The sequence below is a fragment of the Felis catus genome, chromosome B3, assembly GCF_018350175.1.
Source record: "Felis catus isolate Fca126 chromosome B3, F.catus_Fca126_mat1.0, whole genome shotgun sequence".
NCBI classification, from domain to species: domain Eukaryota; kingdom Metazoa; phylum Chordata; class Mammalia; order Carnivora; family Felidae; genus Felis; species Felis catus.
The window spans coordinates 39,201,834-39,216,395 of record NC_058373.1 but is presented as its reverse complement, the minus strand read 5'-3'; the positions used below and the strand labels follow the sequence as shown (position 1 = coordinate 39,216,395).

General features: G+C 50.0%; 1 protein-coding gene across 18 annotated transcripts in view; it reads right to left on the bottom strand.

Annotated features, from left to right (window-relative positions):
* MEGF11 (multiple EGF like domains 11) overlaps positions 1–14,562 on the bottom strand; it is a 357,968-nt gene that overhangs the window by 66,788 nt on the left and 276,618 nt on the right. For all 18 annotated transcript variants that reach the window (XM_023255165.2, XM_019832204.3, XM_045059138.1 and 15 more), the window contains 3 exons: positions 13,049–13,295; positions 11,624–11,744; positions 3,633–3,769 (listed from right to left, as the gene is read on the bottom strand). In XM_023255165.2, coding sequence (XP_023110933.2) covers positions 3,633–3,769; positions 11,624–11,744; positions 13,049–13,295 — 505 coding nt within the window. The remainder of the gene's footprint in view (positions 1–3,632; positions 3,770–11,623; positions 11,745–13,048; positions 13,296–14,562) is intronic.

The window sequence follows — 14,562 nt, the reverse complement described above, 5'->3', positions numbered from 1 at the left end:
GTAAAAGAGGTGGGTGCTTCCTGCATCCCAGAGACAAAGGAAATGGCCTCTGGGATTTGGGATGACCCACGAGGCAGTCTGCTTCTGTGATGCTGGAAGGTCGATTCTGTCATCTGCTTTCTCATCATAGAACGGGATGATAACCAAAGCTCCCCAGGTTGTTTGAGGATGAAATGAGGTAATGTGTGTAAACCCTCAGAAAGGTGCCCCACGCACGGTAAGGGCTCAGTAAGAAATGTGAGTTATTAATTTTCCCGTTAATATTGTTTTCTAAAGTTCTCAGAGCCCATCCCACCTTCTGCCTCATGTTCCGATATGAAAAGGCTTCAAGGGAAAAATTCCAAAACGTTAACCATGGAGTAGACTTGAGGAATTCTAAAGTGTTCTAATTGTCATCTAGACAACCATTTTCCAGTTTTCCTATGCCTTCCACAATAATGGTGGGGGGGGGGTATAAAAAAATACAGCCCTAAGTTCTTTATTAGATCTTGGAGAGTTGTGAGTTGTAACCAGTGTTCTCCACAACAGGGCAGGGAGAGCCCATGTCTGGGTGACCTTGGGTACTGATCACGATGGGGAGGGGCCCCGGTGATGCTGCAGAACTGGGTGGCAAGTGCCTCATGCCCAGAGCGGCCGGTGTGTCAGATGTCAGTCTTGGCATAGGGGGTCTCTGTCTCTCTTTTCTTTGTCGCCTTGTGCCCATGATGACAGGAGAAGGAAGAAGGTGACGGAGGTCTAACTTTGCGGGCTTTCCCGAGGAAGATGCCACCCATCCTCCCCTCACAGAGTTACTGTGACAAAAGGAGGAATGGAGCAGAATGGACGGGCAGTGGGGATGATGATGGGTACAGCCTGGACAGTGGTCAGAGGGGACTTCCAGCTGTGCACACCCCAAAGTCCGGCCACAGGCCCCTAAAGCAGCAGGCATGCCCGTCACCCTCACTTTGGAGTTGAGGGGGCTGAGACGCATACAGGTGAGGTGTGTTCCAGGCTCACACAGCCTGCAGGTGGCCAAGATGACGCTGGACTGCTCCCCCGCAGGTCTCGTGGCATTTTGGCCAGTCTGGGGTCCCATGTAGGGAAGGTCCAGAAAAAGAATCTGGAAATGAAAGAGGGGGAGGAAGAGAGAAGAAAGAGAGGGAGAAAAGAGAGGGAGGAAGAGAGAAGAAAGAAGAGGCTGTGTGAAGAAGAAACAGAAGGTGGAAGACGGGAAGGAGAAACAGTAGTAGGATGGGGGAGGAAAAGAGGGAAACTGAGGCAGAAGGGCAGGACACAAAGCAATGAAGAGCTGGAAAATCACTATCCAAAGTGCCAGCCCCTGTTCAGCCTCAGAATGGATTTTTCCAGGTGCCACTCAATTTGGTTCTCCTCAGATGTCTCAGACGTCAAGGCAAGAGACCCAAGCGAGGACACCCTCCTGACTCCTCCTCCCTTCCACTGGAACATTCCTGCTCCCTGCCATCCAGCAGGAGTGGGCAGAGCCCTGGCCAGTGAGCTCCTTGTGAAGGGCACCACCCCTACCCTGCCGTATTTATGAAGTGACTTATTCCACAGCCCCAGAAAAAGAATCTGGAAATGAAATATTGACAACCTAATCCATTTACATAATCAGCCTCTTTTTTTTTTCTTACTCACAATTTAAACAACTTATTTATTTAGAGATCAAGCAACGACTGCTAATGAATTTTACACAAAGCACGCTAATAACGGGGCCTGTGGAACAGAAGGGTAATCACAGCAGGAATTAGTTTTCTACTTAAACATCCTTCCTTTGCAACATATCAATCTAATGTGTCTGATATTGCCATTAACAACCAGATCCATTGCTCAATTAAATTACAAAATGAGCTGCAAAGCCCTCGTTACGTTTCATGTTTAATTTGCACTGGATTCTGCCTATCCGGGGAGGCCTGCATTATTACACCCACTCAACTTTAATATGCTTGCAATGATTTGGGGAGGGTTAATGCAGCTGTCACCTACAAAATTAATGGAAGCAATTTTACAAAATATTAAACACTAGGTGGCCCGTTTAGGTGGGAAACCCAAATGCTACTGGCCCTCCCACTGAACTCTCTATAGTTGATTGGTGAAGCTTGCTCAGGAGACCCCAAGGATTTGGGATTTCTCTCTGCCCCAGGATTGAGGGCTGCCCCAACAAGAAGAGGGATTAGAATTACTTTTCTGTTGGGCACATCTTGGAAAATCGAGAGCGTCAGTGATGTAAGGTCTACTGGTGTTGAGTCCAGCCAGCTGGAAGTCTGGGCCTACCTGTCTCCAACAACAAGTGAGCTGTGTTACCTTTCATGTGCAGGTGGACTGCAACAAAGGGTCCTGTTCTGGTTCTGGGGTCTTCTAGCTCCTGACCCTCGTAGCTCATCCTGAGCATTTCCTTACTGGGGGAGAGGGTGAGGATGTGAAGTTGGGCTCGGTGCTTCAGTCCTTCCCCTCTGCACCTTCCCCCAGACACCCCCATCTTTGACAGAGATCAGAGAGGATTTCCAGATACCGCACCCCATGTTCTAGGCTGGGAAGATCAAAGGGATGAATACTGGCTCACAAAGAGATTAGATCTGGCTCAAAAGACTTTGGGCTAGAAGCACATAAATGTAAAGCAAAAAATGGAAAATCGCTTTTCTGGACATCGCCAAGAATTTGAGGCTGACTCCAGTCACAGTTGGAGGGGCCCAATTATATTGTCACAACCAGAAAGATCAATTAGTTGACTCAGCCTCGATCCCTGCTTGCTGATGTTATCTGGGCAGGAGAAGCAGAGGGATGGTGAACAAACGTTCCTCTTGCCTCACCTTGTCTGGGCAGAGTAACAAAACCCAAGGTCAGAGATAAAACACAGATCCCACAGAAGCAGGAAAAGCGTGTGAGAGCCTCCTTTCTACCACCCCTCTCTCTGCTCGAAGAGACACATGTAGTTGAGACTTGGCCCAGGTCCTGTGGGCAAACGTCCTCTTCCAGCTCTGAATTCACTCACCATCCAACACACTGACTGTGGCTTCTCTCACTTCCATAGCACCAAGCCCATCATCATGGCATCCTTCTTCCTACCATGGCAAATGTGCTTATGCGGTAATTCCTCAGTTATGTGTTTTGTGAGTTATCCACTCTGCAGGGCTGAAGTGATTCCAGGACCCTGGTGCCCTTGTTCAGTCTGCTCTCAGGCCTCCAGCCTTCAGAGGATGCAAACTTATGCCTGTATCCTTTTGGCAGAACTCAAATTAGGCATAGAAATTTAGTTCTAGAAGAAATTATGCAAAACGTACTAACTAGTTTGCACCCCCAGCTTCCTTGGATTACTGGTGCCATTGTCTCCCTGCAGTAAGGCAGAAAGCAGAGAGTGGATAGTAGGTGTTCGCTTCCTTCTCTGGGTGAGTCAGTGCAAGTTTAGGGCTTGGGTCACCGGGCTGGGGGCGGGGCGGTGTGTGTAGTGGGCCAAAGGCCAGGAAGGATGAGTTGATGAGTCTTCCTGGCAGGAGGACTCAGAATGCTTTCTGAGAAAGGAGCAGGAAGGCTCACAGAGGGATGCTGTGGGCTGGTGAACCCCAGCCGCTCTCTGCAAGGCTGCCGGGAAAATGAGCAATATGAACAGCAAGGACAATAGCTAGCCCCCCTCTTACCTGTCCCCCATGTAGCCAGCTGTGCAGTGGCACCGTCCAGTCACATGATCACACTGCCCTCCATGGTGGCAAGGACAGTCCTGGCTGCAGTTCTGGCCGAATGTCCCTGGTGGGCAGGGCTGGGCACACACTGCTCCCTGAAACAGAGGAGGGAAGACACACATAGGTAGTGCAATCCTGAGGCCGCTCTCTCCTAGAAGTGGCACAGCGGCTGTAGTCCAGGGACCACCCCATTTCCTTAGTGGGACTTTCTTCCCAGTCATAAAGCATAAGAAGCTGGACATGGTGGCTTCCGAAGCCCCAATTTAGAGACAGGGAGACTGAGGCCAATTTGCTCATCCAATTATTCGGCACACATTTATTAAGTGCCTGTTGGATACCAGGCTCTGTGTTAGACATTATGGATACAAAAGTATGAGGGAGACTCGATTTGTGATCTCCCAATCTACTGGGGAGAGAGGCAACAAAGCAGATAACTCAAGTACAATGTGCTAAGCACTGTGACACTGGCAGACAATAAAGCGCTGAGGAAAAACAGACACTCTAATTAAACATAGTGGTCTGGAAACACACACTTTGTTTCTATTTCTTTCCCAAACCCTGCTAACATGAAAGCAAAGGGGCAAAGGTATGAGCCTGCAAAGACAAAAGCAATGGAAGTGGAGACCATGCAGGACACAAACGTCTTCCAAGATATGCTGGAAGATGGTAACCTCAGAAAAGCTCAGGAATCAAAGACACCAAGAACATCTGAAGGTCCAAGGGCAGGTGTGCAGGAACAGGAGGGCTATTCAAAAGTTTATAATAGATAGAATTAGACCCCAGACCTCTGCCCCCACTTCAAACAGCCAGGTGACTTCCCCAGTCTGGCAGAAGCCTGGAAGTTGACTTTTGAAGAGTCTGACCCACGTAGGCTTGGACAGAGGGATACCAAGCACAACTGAGGGAGGTGCCATGAGAAACAGGGATCCTGTGCACTCTGCCTGCTCAGCAACTAGACTGCTGATTACCATTCCTGCTAGGGATGCAGGTAAGCTCAAAAGCAAAAACCTACAGATATTGGTATTTGAGGGTCCCATCAGTCAACAAGCCTGGAAACTCCCCCTACCTTTCAGCTTCCTAACAGCTTTTCTGAGGCTCACCAGAAAACCTGAACAGGTAGTGGAGGATCACCAGATATTTCAAATGAAATAACAGATGAAGACCTAAGCAGAAAATACACAAAAGGAACACAGAGGATATAGGAAGTATGCAGGAAGCAAAGACAACTTTTAAAAAGAGAATTACAAACCTCCGTTATAATTAAAATGAGTATCCGTAGGTAGTTATTTGAAATTATTTTTATCTATGAAAGAGCAGAGTGCTATAAAAGGAAATATCCCAGAGAAAAGTAAAGATTTCTTGAAATTTAAAAATAAGATGGCAGAAATTTAAAAATTTTTAGTGGAAGAGATGGAAAATGCATAAATTTCCCATAAAGTAGGACAAGAGAGAGGGAGAAGTGCGGGGGTGGGGGGAGGCACTGAAGGAGGAAACTGTAGGCAAAATATAATAAAATTAGAGGATCAGTCCAGGAGGTCTGACATCTAATTAACAGAGGATTTCAGACAGTGGAACAGAGAAAATTGAGGTGCCTAAATTAAATGGGAAATATAATACAAGAAAAATTTCCCAGAATGGAATAATGGAAAGCACTGATCTCTGAATTGAAAAGGTCGAGAGAGTTTCCAGCATGAAAAATGAAAAAGAAAAAGACCCACATTAAGGCTTATAATTATATATTTTTATACTTCCATGGATAAAAAAATTATCCTCAAAGTTTTCAGAAAGTCACATACAAAAGAACAGGAATCAAAATGTACTGGATTTCTTAACTAAAAGCTAGATGATAATGGAGCAATGCCTCAGAAATTCAGAGGAAAATAATTTCCAACCTAGAATTCTATACCCAGCTAAACTAACACTCAGGTGGGGAGTAGCCTCAAAAAACTAACTTCCTAAGCTTCTCTTCTAGAAAGCTACTGAAGGATTTTTTTTCATTAAAAAGAATTATATGATAAAAAGAAAGAAATGGGGACTTCAACAGAAGAGAGAGGTGGAGGGAAACACAGGGTGGCAGTGAAAGGAAGTCCGAGAATGACACCAGGGCAGCAGGAACTGAAGTACACAAAGCTCTGGGGGGTGTGGCCTCCAAGAAAAAAATTGGAACAAAACCCAAATTGAGAGATTTCTAATGGGTCTGAACTTTTGGAGAGGCCTTTTTGAGTTCTGACAGAGAGTTGTAGGGATAAATTAGTAACAATACATAGGTGAGCATATTAACATAAATACTGATTTTGAATTCATTATGTCATCAAATTATGAAGTCATCAATGTCATCAAAATGAGTCAACCAAAAATTATAATAAAGTTGCACTGAGAGGGTTGTGGAAGGGTTGCATGTGATGTGTGTGTGTGTGTGTGTGTGTGTGTGTGTGTGTGTGTAAGACAGATCTGAATCTTATCCTATGGTACGAAGTCAACAGAAAGGGCAATGAAATGGCAGTGAAGCATGTGATGCAGAAATGCGGAAGGAAATGCCAGAAGAAACACCTACGAGAGGTGAATGCACTTGCCTTTCAGGAGTAGGATTTGTGAGTGAGTCAGGGGACTACTTTCCCCTCCCTCCAGTACTAGCTTTGTGAGATTAGATAACTTAAAATTTTTTTTTAAATGTTTATTTCTGAGAGAGCAAGAGCGAGAGAGAGAATGAGCAGGGGAGGGGCAGAGAGAGAGAGGAAGACACAGAATCTGAAGCAGGCTCCAGGCTCTGAGCTGTCACCACAGATCCCGATGTGGGGCTTGAATTTTTGAACTGTGAGATCATGACCTGAGCGGAAGTTGGACGCCCAACGGACTGAGCCACCCAGGTGCCCCGAGATTAGATGACTTTAAACAATTATATCTATGAATCTTAGGTCTTTATAAAAGAGAAATCTGAACAAGCTTCCCTTTCAGCCTCCCCCTTTCATTTCTCTTATGGAGACCAAGGATTCTCCCACAATTAATTCATCAATAAGTTCAATACACAGTTATTAAGCACCAATAACTGCTGGCCCAGAGGAAGCTGGTTTACTCAGGAAAATGCTGCCAGACCCAGGTCATTTTTCAATATCATCCAATTTATTGTAATGAATTAGGTGAGAGGCCTTTTAGCTCAGATTTCTCTTCCCCACCTGTCAGAAGGTGAGGGGCTGGTGTGGGGGGAGTGGAAGGGGGAATGGAGAAGGCAGAGGCAGCAGCTGAGGGGACAGTGAGATGAGTGTGTATGTGAGGAGAGGGGCAGGGAAAAGCCACAGAGGAAGGGGCCCTTTTCCTCCTGGGGGTGATAGGGGTTCCCCATAGAGGCTTGCCTTTCTCACTATACCCCAGAAGCTTCTAAGACATGACCAGGACTCCACAAGGAGGCCCACAGAGAAGCTTCGTGTACAGAGTGCTGCCTTCTGAAATTGCCTGGGAAAATTAAGCATCCTGGAGGCTTTTCAGACAGGTGGGCAATCACCTCCTGAAGCCCCTGCAATGTTCCCCAACTGCAGGCACCCCAAATGCCTGAATCCCTGGGCTCCCTCTCGGGCTTGAGCTCCTGGGGCCTGAAGGAATTCAGTATCTTGGAAGGCCTGCTGCCTGGTACGGCTGACAGAACACTGGACTCAAAGTCAGCACTTGGGCTCCAGTCCCAGCTCTGCCTCCTCCCAGATGGCTGAGCTCGGACAAGCCCCATGATTGCTCCAAGCCTCAGTTTCCTCACCTATAAAATGGGAGTAGTAACTCCCAGTCTCCAAGGTGGTTGTAAATGTTACGTGAGGTTGGAGATGCAAAGGAAGCTAGTACAGTGCCCTAAAGAGCAGGCCCTTAATTAGTATTAATTCCATGCAAGTAGACATCTGGTGGTTGCAAGGAGGAGGGGCCCAGCATGAACAGGGCCTGGGAAGAGGGAGAGAACCTTAACTGATAGCTGAAGAATAGGTTTTGGGGGATGAGCTTTGGGGAGAGCAGGTAGGGAAGTGTCAGCTCAGCTTTGGAGAAGGCTGTGGCTTCTCTTCGGGTTTCTCTTCTGCTATTATGAGCTAAATTGTGTCTCCCCAAATTCATATACCTTAATCCCTGGTAGCTCAGATTGTGACTGTATTTGGAGATACAGCCTTTATAGAGGTAATATGGTTAAAATGAGGTGATAAGGGTGGGCCCTAATCTAACCTGATGGGTATCCTTATACAAAGGGGAGATGAGGACAGAGAGACACAAAGAGGGAAGCCCTTGTGAAGACACGTGGAGAAAACAGCTGTCTACAACCTAAGGCGAGAGGTCTTAGAAGGAGCCAACCCCACCAACACTTTGATCTTGACTTCTGGCCTCAAGAACGGTAAGAAAAGGCATTTCTGTGGTTTAAGCGCCCCGTCCACCTCCCCCCACCCAGCCCGTCTCCCTCCCCCCACCCACCCCGTCTGTGCGACTTTGTTACAACAGCCCCAACAGACTAATACACCTGCCCTGTGGTCAACTGAGTGCACAACTCCAACAGTATGGGGTCCTGGGCCCTGTGGCATCTAGAAGGTTGGAGGTGAGGTGAGGCAACAGTTCTGCTCCTCTCAGAACTGGTTCGACCAAATGGTTGTCAAGATCTGGAAACCAGCCATTCCTTAAGAGGATCATGGCTAAAGGGAGCATAAACGATGAAAGGACTCAGGCCACACCAATTCTCCCAGACAAGGAACAACTCAGCCTCTCCAAGCATCTCAAGGCATTTCTAATTATCACCACTGGCCCACGTAGCATGGATGCTCTCAATGAACAGTGAGTGGCTGGTGTGGGCGCTGAGAAAGCGGTCCAGGCACAGGCCAGGACGTGGGCTCCATGAATCATCCTTCCTAGACGTGAGCATCTATGATTTTACAGCCTCAGCTCCAAACACCAATGCCTGGCCGTCTGCGATACCTGGTCCTACTTCTGAGCACCTCAGCCCCATCTCTGTTCAGGCCTGTAGTTCTGTGTGTGTGTGTGTGTGTGTGTGTGTGTGTGTGTGTGTGCGCGCGCGCACGCGCGCGTGCACACGTGTGTTACATGCCCATACACACACTATATCCAGCCTCCACCATCAGACTGGGAACTCCTAACAGGAGCCGATCACACACCTCCTACCTCCCCTTTGTCTGCAGTGTCCACTCTCATCCAACCACTCACACCTGGCTTCTCGAATTCTCTGGAAGGTGAAAGAGAGTAAATACTTTCCCAAGCTCTTTGCAAAGGCCCCTCCTGGAACAGGCTAATGACAGCTAGGCAAGTGGAGTGCCCTACAGGCATACTTAGAGCCTGGTGGCCAGGAACCTCTGAGGAGGGGCCTGGAGGTCCAGAGATACTGGGGACTCTTCTCTAGCTCTGCACAGTGCCTCAGTCCTTTGGGGGAGCCGCACTGTGTGAGCTAGTGATTTTAATTTTTTTTTTAATGTTTATTTATTTTTGAGAGAGACAGAGAGATGGGGTGGGGGGGGGGCAGAGAGAGAAAGGGAGACACAGAATCCGAAGCAGGCTCCAGGCTCTGAGTTGTCAGCACAGAGCCCAACGCGACCACAAGATCATGACCTGAGCTGAAGTCGGACGCTTAACTGACTGAGCCACCCAGGCGCTCTAGATTGTACTCGTTAGATCCGTGAGTGTAGTGGAAGCTGCTGGGGGCCGACAAGAAAGTGAGGGCTTGGAGGATGATAAAGGCAGGACCCTTCTTCCCAGCACCCTCTTCCCAGCCCCAGCCGTCCCTGGGAGGGGCCTCAGGACTGAGCTGCAGCGTCCTTACACTGTGACTCTGCATGCACGAGGGGTATTAATAATTCATACAAATCTGCAAGTTAAATGCTGTGTAAAAAATAGAAACGCAATTGTCTACAAAAAAATTAAAAATATAAAGTCCCCAAATCCATAGGTGTCTATTGACAGTTTCCTGTCGTCTCGAAGAACAAACTTCTCACTGTGTTGGGGAGAAAAAAATTCCTCCAAGACTTCCTCCCTTCCCCTTCTTTGACCACTGGCTTCCATCAGTCTCTCCAGAGAGGCCTGTGGCCCATTCTCCTCCTCCCTCACCCTGACCCAACCTCAATGCCTGCTGCTAGGCCTCTGAAAACCCAGCCTGTGGGTGGTGGAATTCTGGAAGCAGGTGGGAGATAAGAGGGTCTTTCCAGAGACTGGTTCAGGGCGGGAGAAATGGGCAGGTGAGAAATGAGAGAGGCAGCAGCAGCCCCTTTGTCCTCAGAAGAGACAGTCAGACAGACACCAAGGGCTGGGGTTCAGGAGTCCAGAGTCAAGAGACCCAGATTCTAACCCACCTTCCTCTTAACCAGCAGTGTAGCCTCAGGCAGGTCACTCAACCTCTCTGGGCCTCAGCTTCCTCATCTGAGAAAGGAGGGGATTGATGGACCAGTGGTGTTCAGACCTCTAAAAGCTGGGAGGCCCTGTTTTTATGTGAAATCTTACCAAGAACCTCAATATAGAAAGATTAAAATGGAGAAGTGAGGGTGTGTGGGGACCCAGAGCCCTAATTATTAGGCTCCCCACCCACCCTCACCCCCAAGAAACCTTAGGGTTCTGTGAAACTCGGAAGGAAATCCTACAGTCTTGATCAATTATTTCCAAATATGGATCTGCGGACAGGGTTGGCTGCTTCAGAATCACCTGGGGAGCTTATTAAAGATAGAGATCCAAGCCCCAGAAAGTCTCTGGTGGGGCCCGGAAATCTGTTTTTAAGACCCACCTCCAGACCCAGAAACTCTGGCGTGCAGCCACGTTTGGACACTGCTGGGCCAAATCATCCCCTGGTCCTTTCCTGCTCTAAAAAATCCCGGCAAATCTGTGCCTGTGTCAATGGGCCCTGCCAGCATCCCTCCAGCCTGCTCCCCATGACCTCTGCATTCACAGCTTCCCGAAATACCCTGCTCCTGCTCAGCACCCCTGTCCTCTCTGGCTTTGCAAAGAAGTTTCAGGCCCTGGGGGATGCAGCCCCCTGTGTCACTGAGCTTCCCCCAAAATGGGGTGTGTTACTGGAGAGTCGGAGGCGGGGGCGCAGCCTGGGAGAGTCCGATTTAGTGACTTGGCGCTCCTGAGAAGCTTGGGTCATTGGTGGGGGGAGCACTGACAGAGTGTGTTAGCTAAAAAAACGAGGCTTGTGGATTGTCTGCAGGATCCAGGGATATTAAAACAAGCAATGATAAAGGACAGAGTCTGCAAGGCACTTTGAACGTGCACTGCCTCATCTGAGCCTTTTGGCCACCAGGACGGTTATGAAGGGCAGGGCTTACTATTGTTGTATGGGTTCTGCTTACAGATGGGGAAACAGAGACCAGAGTGAGCACTTTTTTCAGGGTCAACACTGGTTGCAGGACCTGAACTGAGGCCTGTGAGGTTATAATTCCCATCCTTTCCTTTCCATAATAGCGGTTCCCAGACACAAGAGCTGGGTTGGTTGAGGCTGCACCAGAATCACCGGGAGCACATATTGAAATACAGATTCTGGGCCCACAGAACAAGGGGGTACAGGCTGGGAATCTGAAGTTCTAGAACTTCAGGTGATCTCTACTCTTCCATCTCCCCTCCTCCTCCCACCTGTTCCCCTGCCCTCACACCACACCCTTTCTGCCACATTGGGCCCAGAGCCCACGGCAGCTCAGCTGAGTACCTATGTCCGAGGAAAGAGCTTATCTAGATTTCAACTCCTTTGAGCATGAGAGACCACAGGCTCAGAGAGGTTAAGGAACCTGCCATCAGTTCACACAGCCCTTAGATGTAGACTGTCATTCAGAGTTGTGTCCAAGGGATCTCCGGTGGTTATCTAGTGATGCCTGTGACCACAGATAGGAGGGAGGGTTTTCAGGGTGGGAAAAGAATTCAGCCCCTCAACGTGTGTGTGGGTGAGGGACGCTCACACCTCTTACAGAGGCCCACCCACGTCCTGTGGGCCCACCTACCGTCCAGCCTGGGGGGCAGGCACACTCTCCAGTGATGTGGTGGCAGGTGCCCCCGTTCTGGCAGGGGCAGCGCAGCTCACAGTAAGCCCCGTGGCTTCCAGGTGGACACAGCTCCTCACAGCTGCATGAGGAAGCAGAGGTGTTAGACATGGCAGCATTCAGTCAGTGGCAGTGTCCCAGTACTCCAGGGCTCCCTAGGAATTCGAGAGTCCACAGCCAATGTGAACTGTATTAGGGCCAGTTAGCTGAGATGCAGTCCTGCTTTCTGCCAGAAGGGGGAAACAGGGCTCAGACATAAGGAACTGGAATGCTGTGTGACTGGGCCCATGCCTATGGGGTAACTTAAGTGCTTAATGTCAAGAAGAGTGTTTTTTGGGGAAGGCTTCCGTGAGAGGAAGACATTTTATGTGGGTCCTGAAGGTGAAGTTAGTTCCACTGGGAGAAGGGAAGGAAGGGCATGCCAGGCAGAAGGAACAGCATGAGTAAAGGCACTGAGATGTGGTTATTGATCTGGCTTTTAAGAATCTACCTAGATTCAGGGAGAGTAAGTATCTGGGGCATGCCCCACTTTTAGCCTCTGGAAAGGTCTCAGCTATCATGACGGGTTCATGTGCACTGCTGAGGTATGAGGGAGGCTTTGCACAGGATCTTGGCCTTGGGCCTCAGGGAAATGGCCCTGGCCTCTAGCTGGAGCTGGCCCTGGAGTTGGCCAGACCTTGGGGGAAGGAAACACCATCAATCAAGGATGTGTCCCTGACCAGTGTCCTTGGATACTCTCTCAGGAGCTAGGGCTGTTGGGAGGCCACTGAGTCTTCAACAGGGTAGGGAGTAGGGAGGAGAACTTCAATCTTGCTCTGAGGGGGTCTCAATTAAGCAGTCTTGGAGGTTCCCTCTCAGTACAGACTCTCTAGAGAACTGGAGTGAGGGGCTGTTTGGGGTGTGAGGGGAGAAGACAGGGGATATGAACAGGCACAATAAATTCTCTGAATCTATTCATGGTAGTTACTGCCCAGGGCCCTCACCCATCTCTTTCTCAAATGGCCTGGAAGGGTCGGGACCCAGGTGAGCAGCGGGCGTTTGGGTTATGATCAGAGGAGAATGCCAAACTGAGGTCTGGGGCCCGGACAGGAAGGGCCTCCCGGTAGGAGTTTCATGAACTCCTGATGTACTTGGTCTCAGCTTGCACCTGTCACCCTGGGGCCTGGATGGAGGGACCGGGGACCTGCGTGGGTGAGGCCTGGGCATTTAACCTCTGTAGGGTTTGGGGTCACAGCGCAGGAGATCTGCCAGCCAGGACTGCCTTGAACTTCTGTCTGTACCCCCTACCCTGCTCCTCAGTTAGTAGCCAGTGGCAGACTGCGCAGCTGCGGGGAGGGAGCCAGCCCCGCCCCGCCCCGCCCCTCGGGCCCTGGGGGCGGTACTCACTAGACTCCGGTGTAGCCCGGCGCGCAGAGGCACTGGCCCGTGCGGGGGTCGCAGCTGGCTCCGTGGCGGCACTGGCACTGCAGCTGGCAGCCCTTGCCGTGGGTGCCCGGCGCACAGAGCTCCTCGCAGCGCCAGCCGCGGAAGCCGGCGGCACACACGCAGGCGCCCGTGATGGGGTTGCACAGGGCTCCATTCTGGCATTGGCACCGATTGCTGCAATGGGGGCCCCAGTGGTCGCTGTCACAGCCTGCAAGAGAGGAGCCGGTCAGGGCTGAGGGAATTCCCTGAGGGACCGTCCTTGGGACGGGGGCCGGAACCGATACCCCAAAGGCCACTCTCTGCGTTGCTCTTCCCTGGATAAGGAGACAGCAAGGGCCATTAGGGGGAAGCTTTGGCACCTCATAACCTCCATGGGCTCTTCGCCAAGCCACTCCACTAATCATACACCCTAAGAAGATTATTTCTTCAAGGTATCTCCCAGCCTGGGCCATCCCATTCCAACCAGTGCTTCCCTGAAGCCCCTCCCCGGTACTGAAATTCTGGAACCATAAGCTATTCACCTCCCTCTGCCTTTGCTACATTCTTCTTGGTTGGTTGTCTCTGTTCCTCTCAGCCAGGCTTTCTCTTCTGGTTTGCTACTGCTCTTCTCTGGGACACTACTCACTCCCCCTTCTCAGTCCCTCCCCAGCCCAGCCCCCATCTCTCTCTCTTTCCCTCTCTTCCTGAAACTCATTAGTTTTCTCACCTCTTGTACCTCACTCTCCAGTGAGAATGCCTTCTAGCTCCCTGCACCCTCTCCCCCCCACCCCCCTCCCATCTCCCTGTCACCCTTCCCATCTGTCTCTCCGAGGCTTCTCCTTTTCAGCAATGTCTACCCACCCTGCACCCCCACCCCCCGCCCCTGGGTTGCTTTATCTTCAGTTCAATTTCTTTACTTTCCAAGTAGCCAACTTCAGAAGGAGCAGGAAAAAGAAATGTTTCCCTGGGAGGAGCCAGACAGCCTTCAAGATCTTTATATGTAATTAAATGTTTCAAAGAGTGATGATATCTGAGCCAGCTTTGCAGAAACTTTCACAGCTGTGGAAAGGACCTGAATGGCAGAGCCCCAGGTAGGTCACCCAGCCTGCTGCCACCTCCCCCTCTGACCTTCCCCTGGTGCAGATAGGACACGCAATACCAAGATGTCCTCAAACCACAGGCTCATTCACTTGAATCCTGGAGTGTGGTGGATGTGGGGTTCAAGCATGGCCATAGACAGGCACAGATAATGTTCTACGAGAAGTTCAATGGAGAAAAAGACTACTCCCAGCTAAGGAGATCAGGCAAGACTTCCTAAAGTCTCATTTGTCTGCCTATCAGAGTGACCAAGTGTCCTGATTTCAGCACTAAAATCTCACCTTCTGAGAAATCCTTCAGCCCTGGCCAAACTGGAATGGCTGGACACCCTACCTTCTGAAGACAAGGTGCCGATCAGATGATCTTTGTGCTCCGGTGATTCTAGGGTTTAGACACTC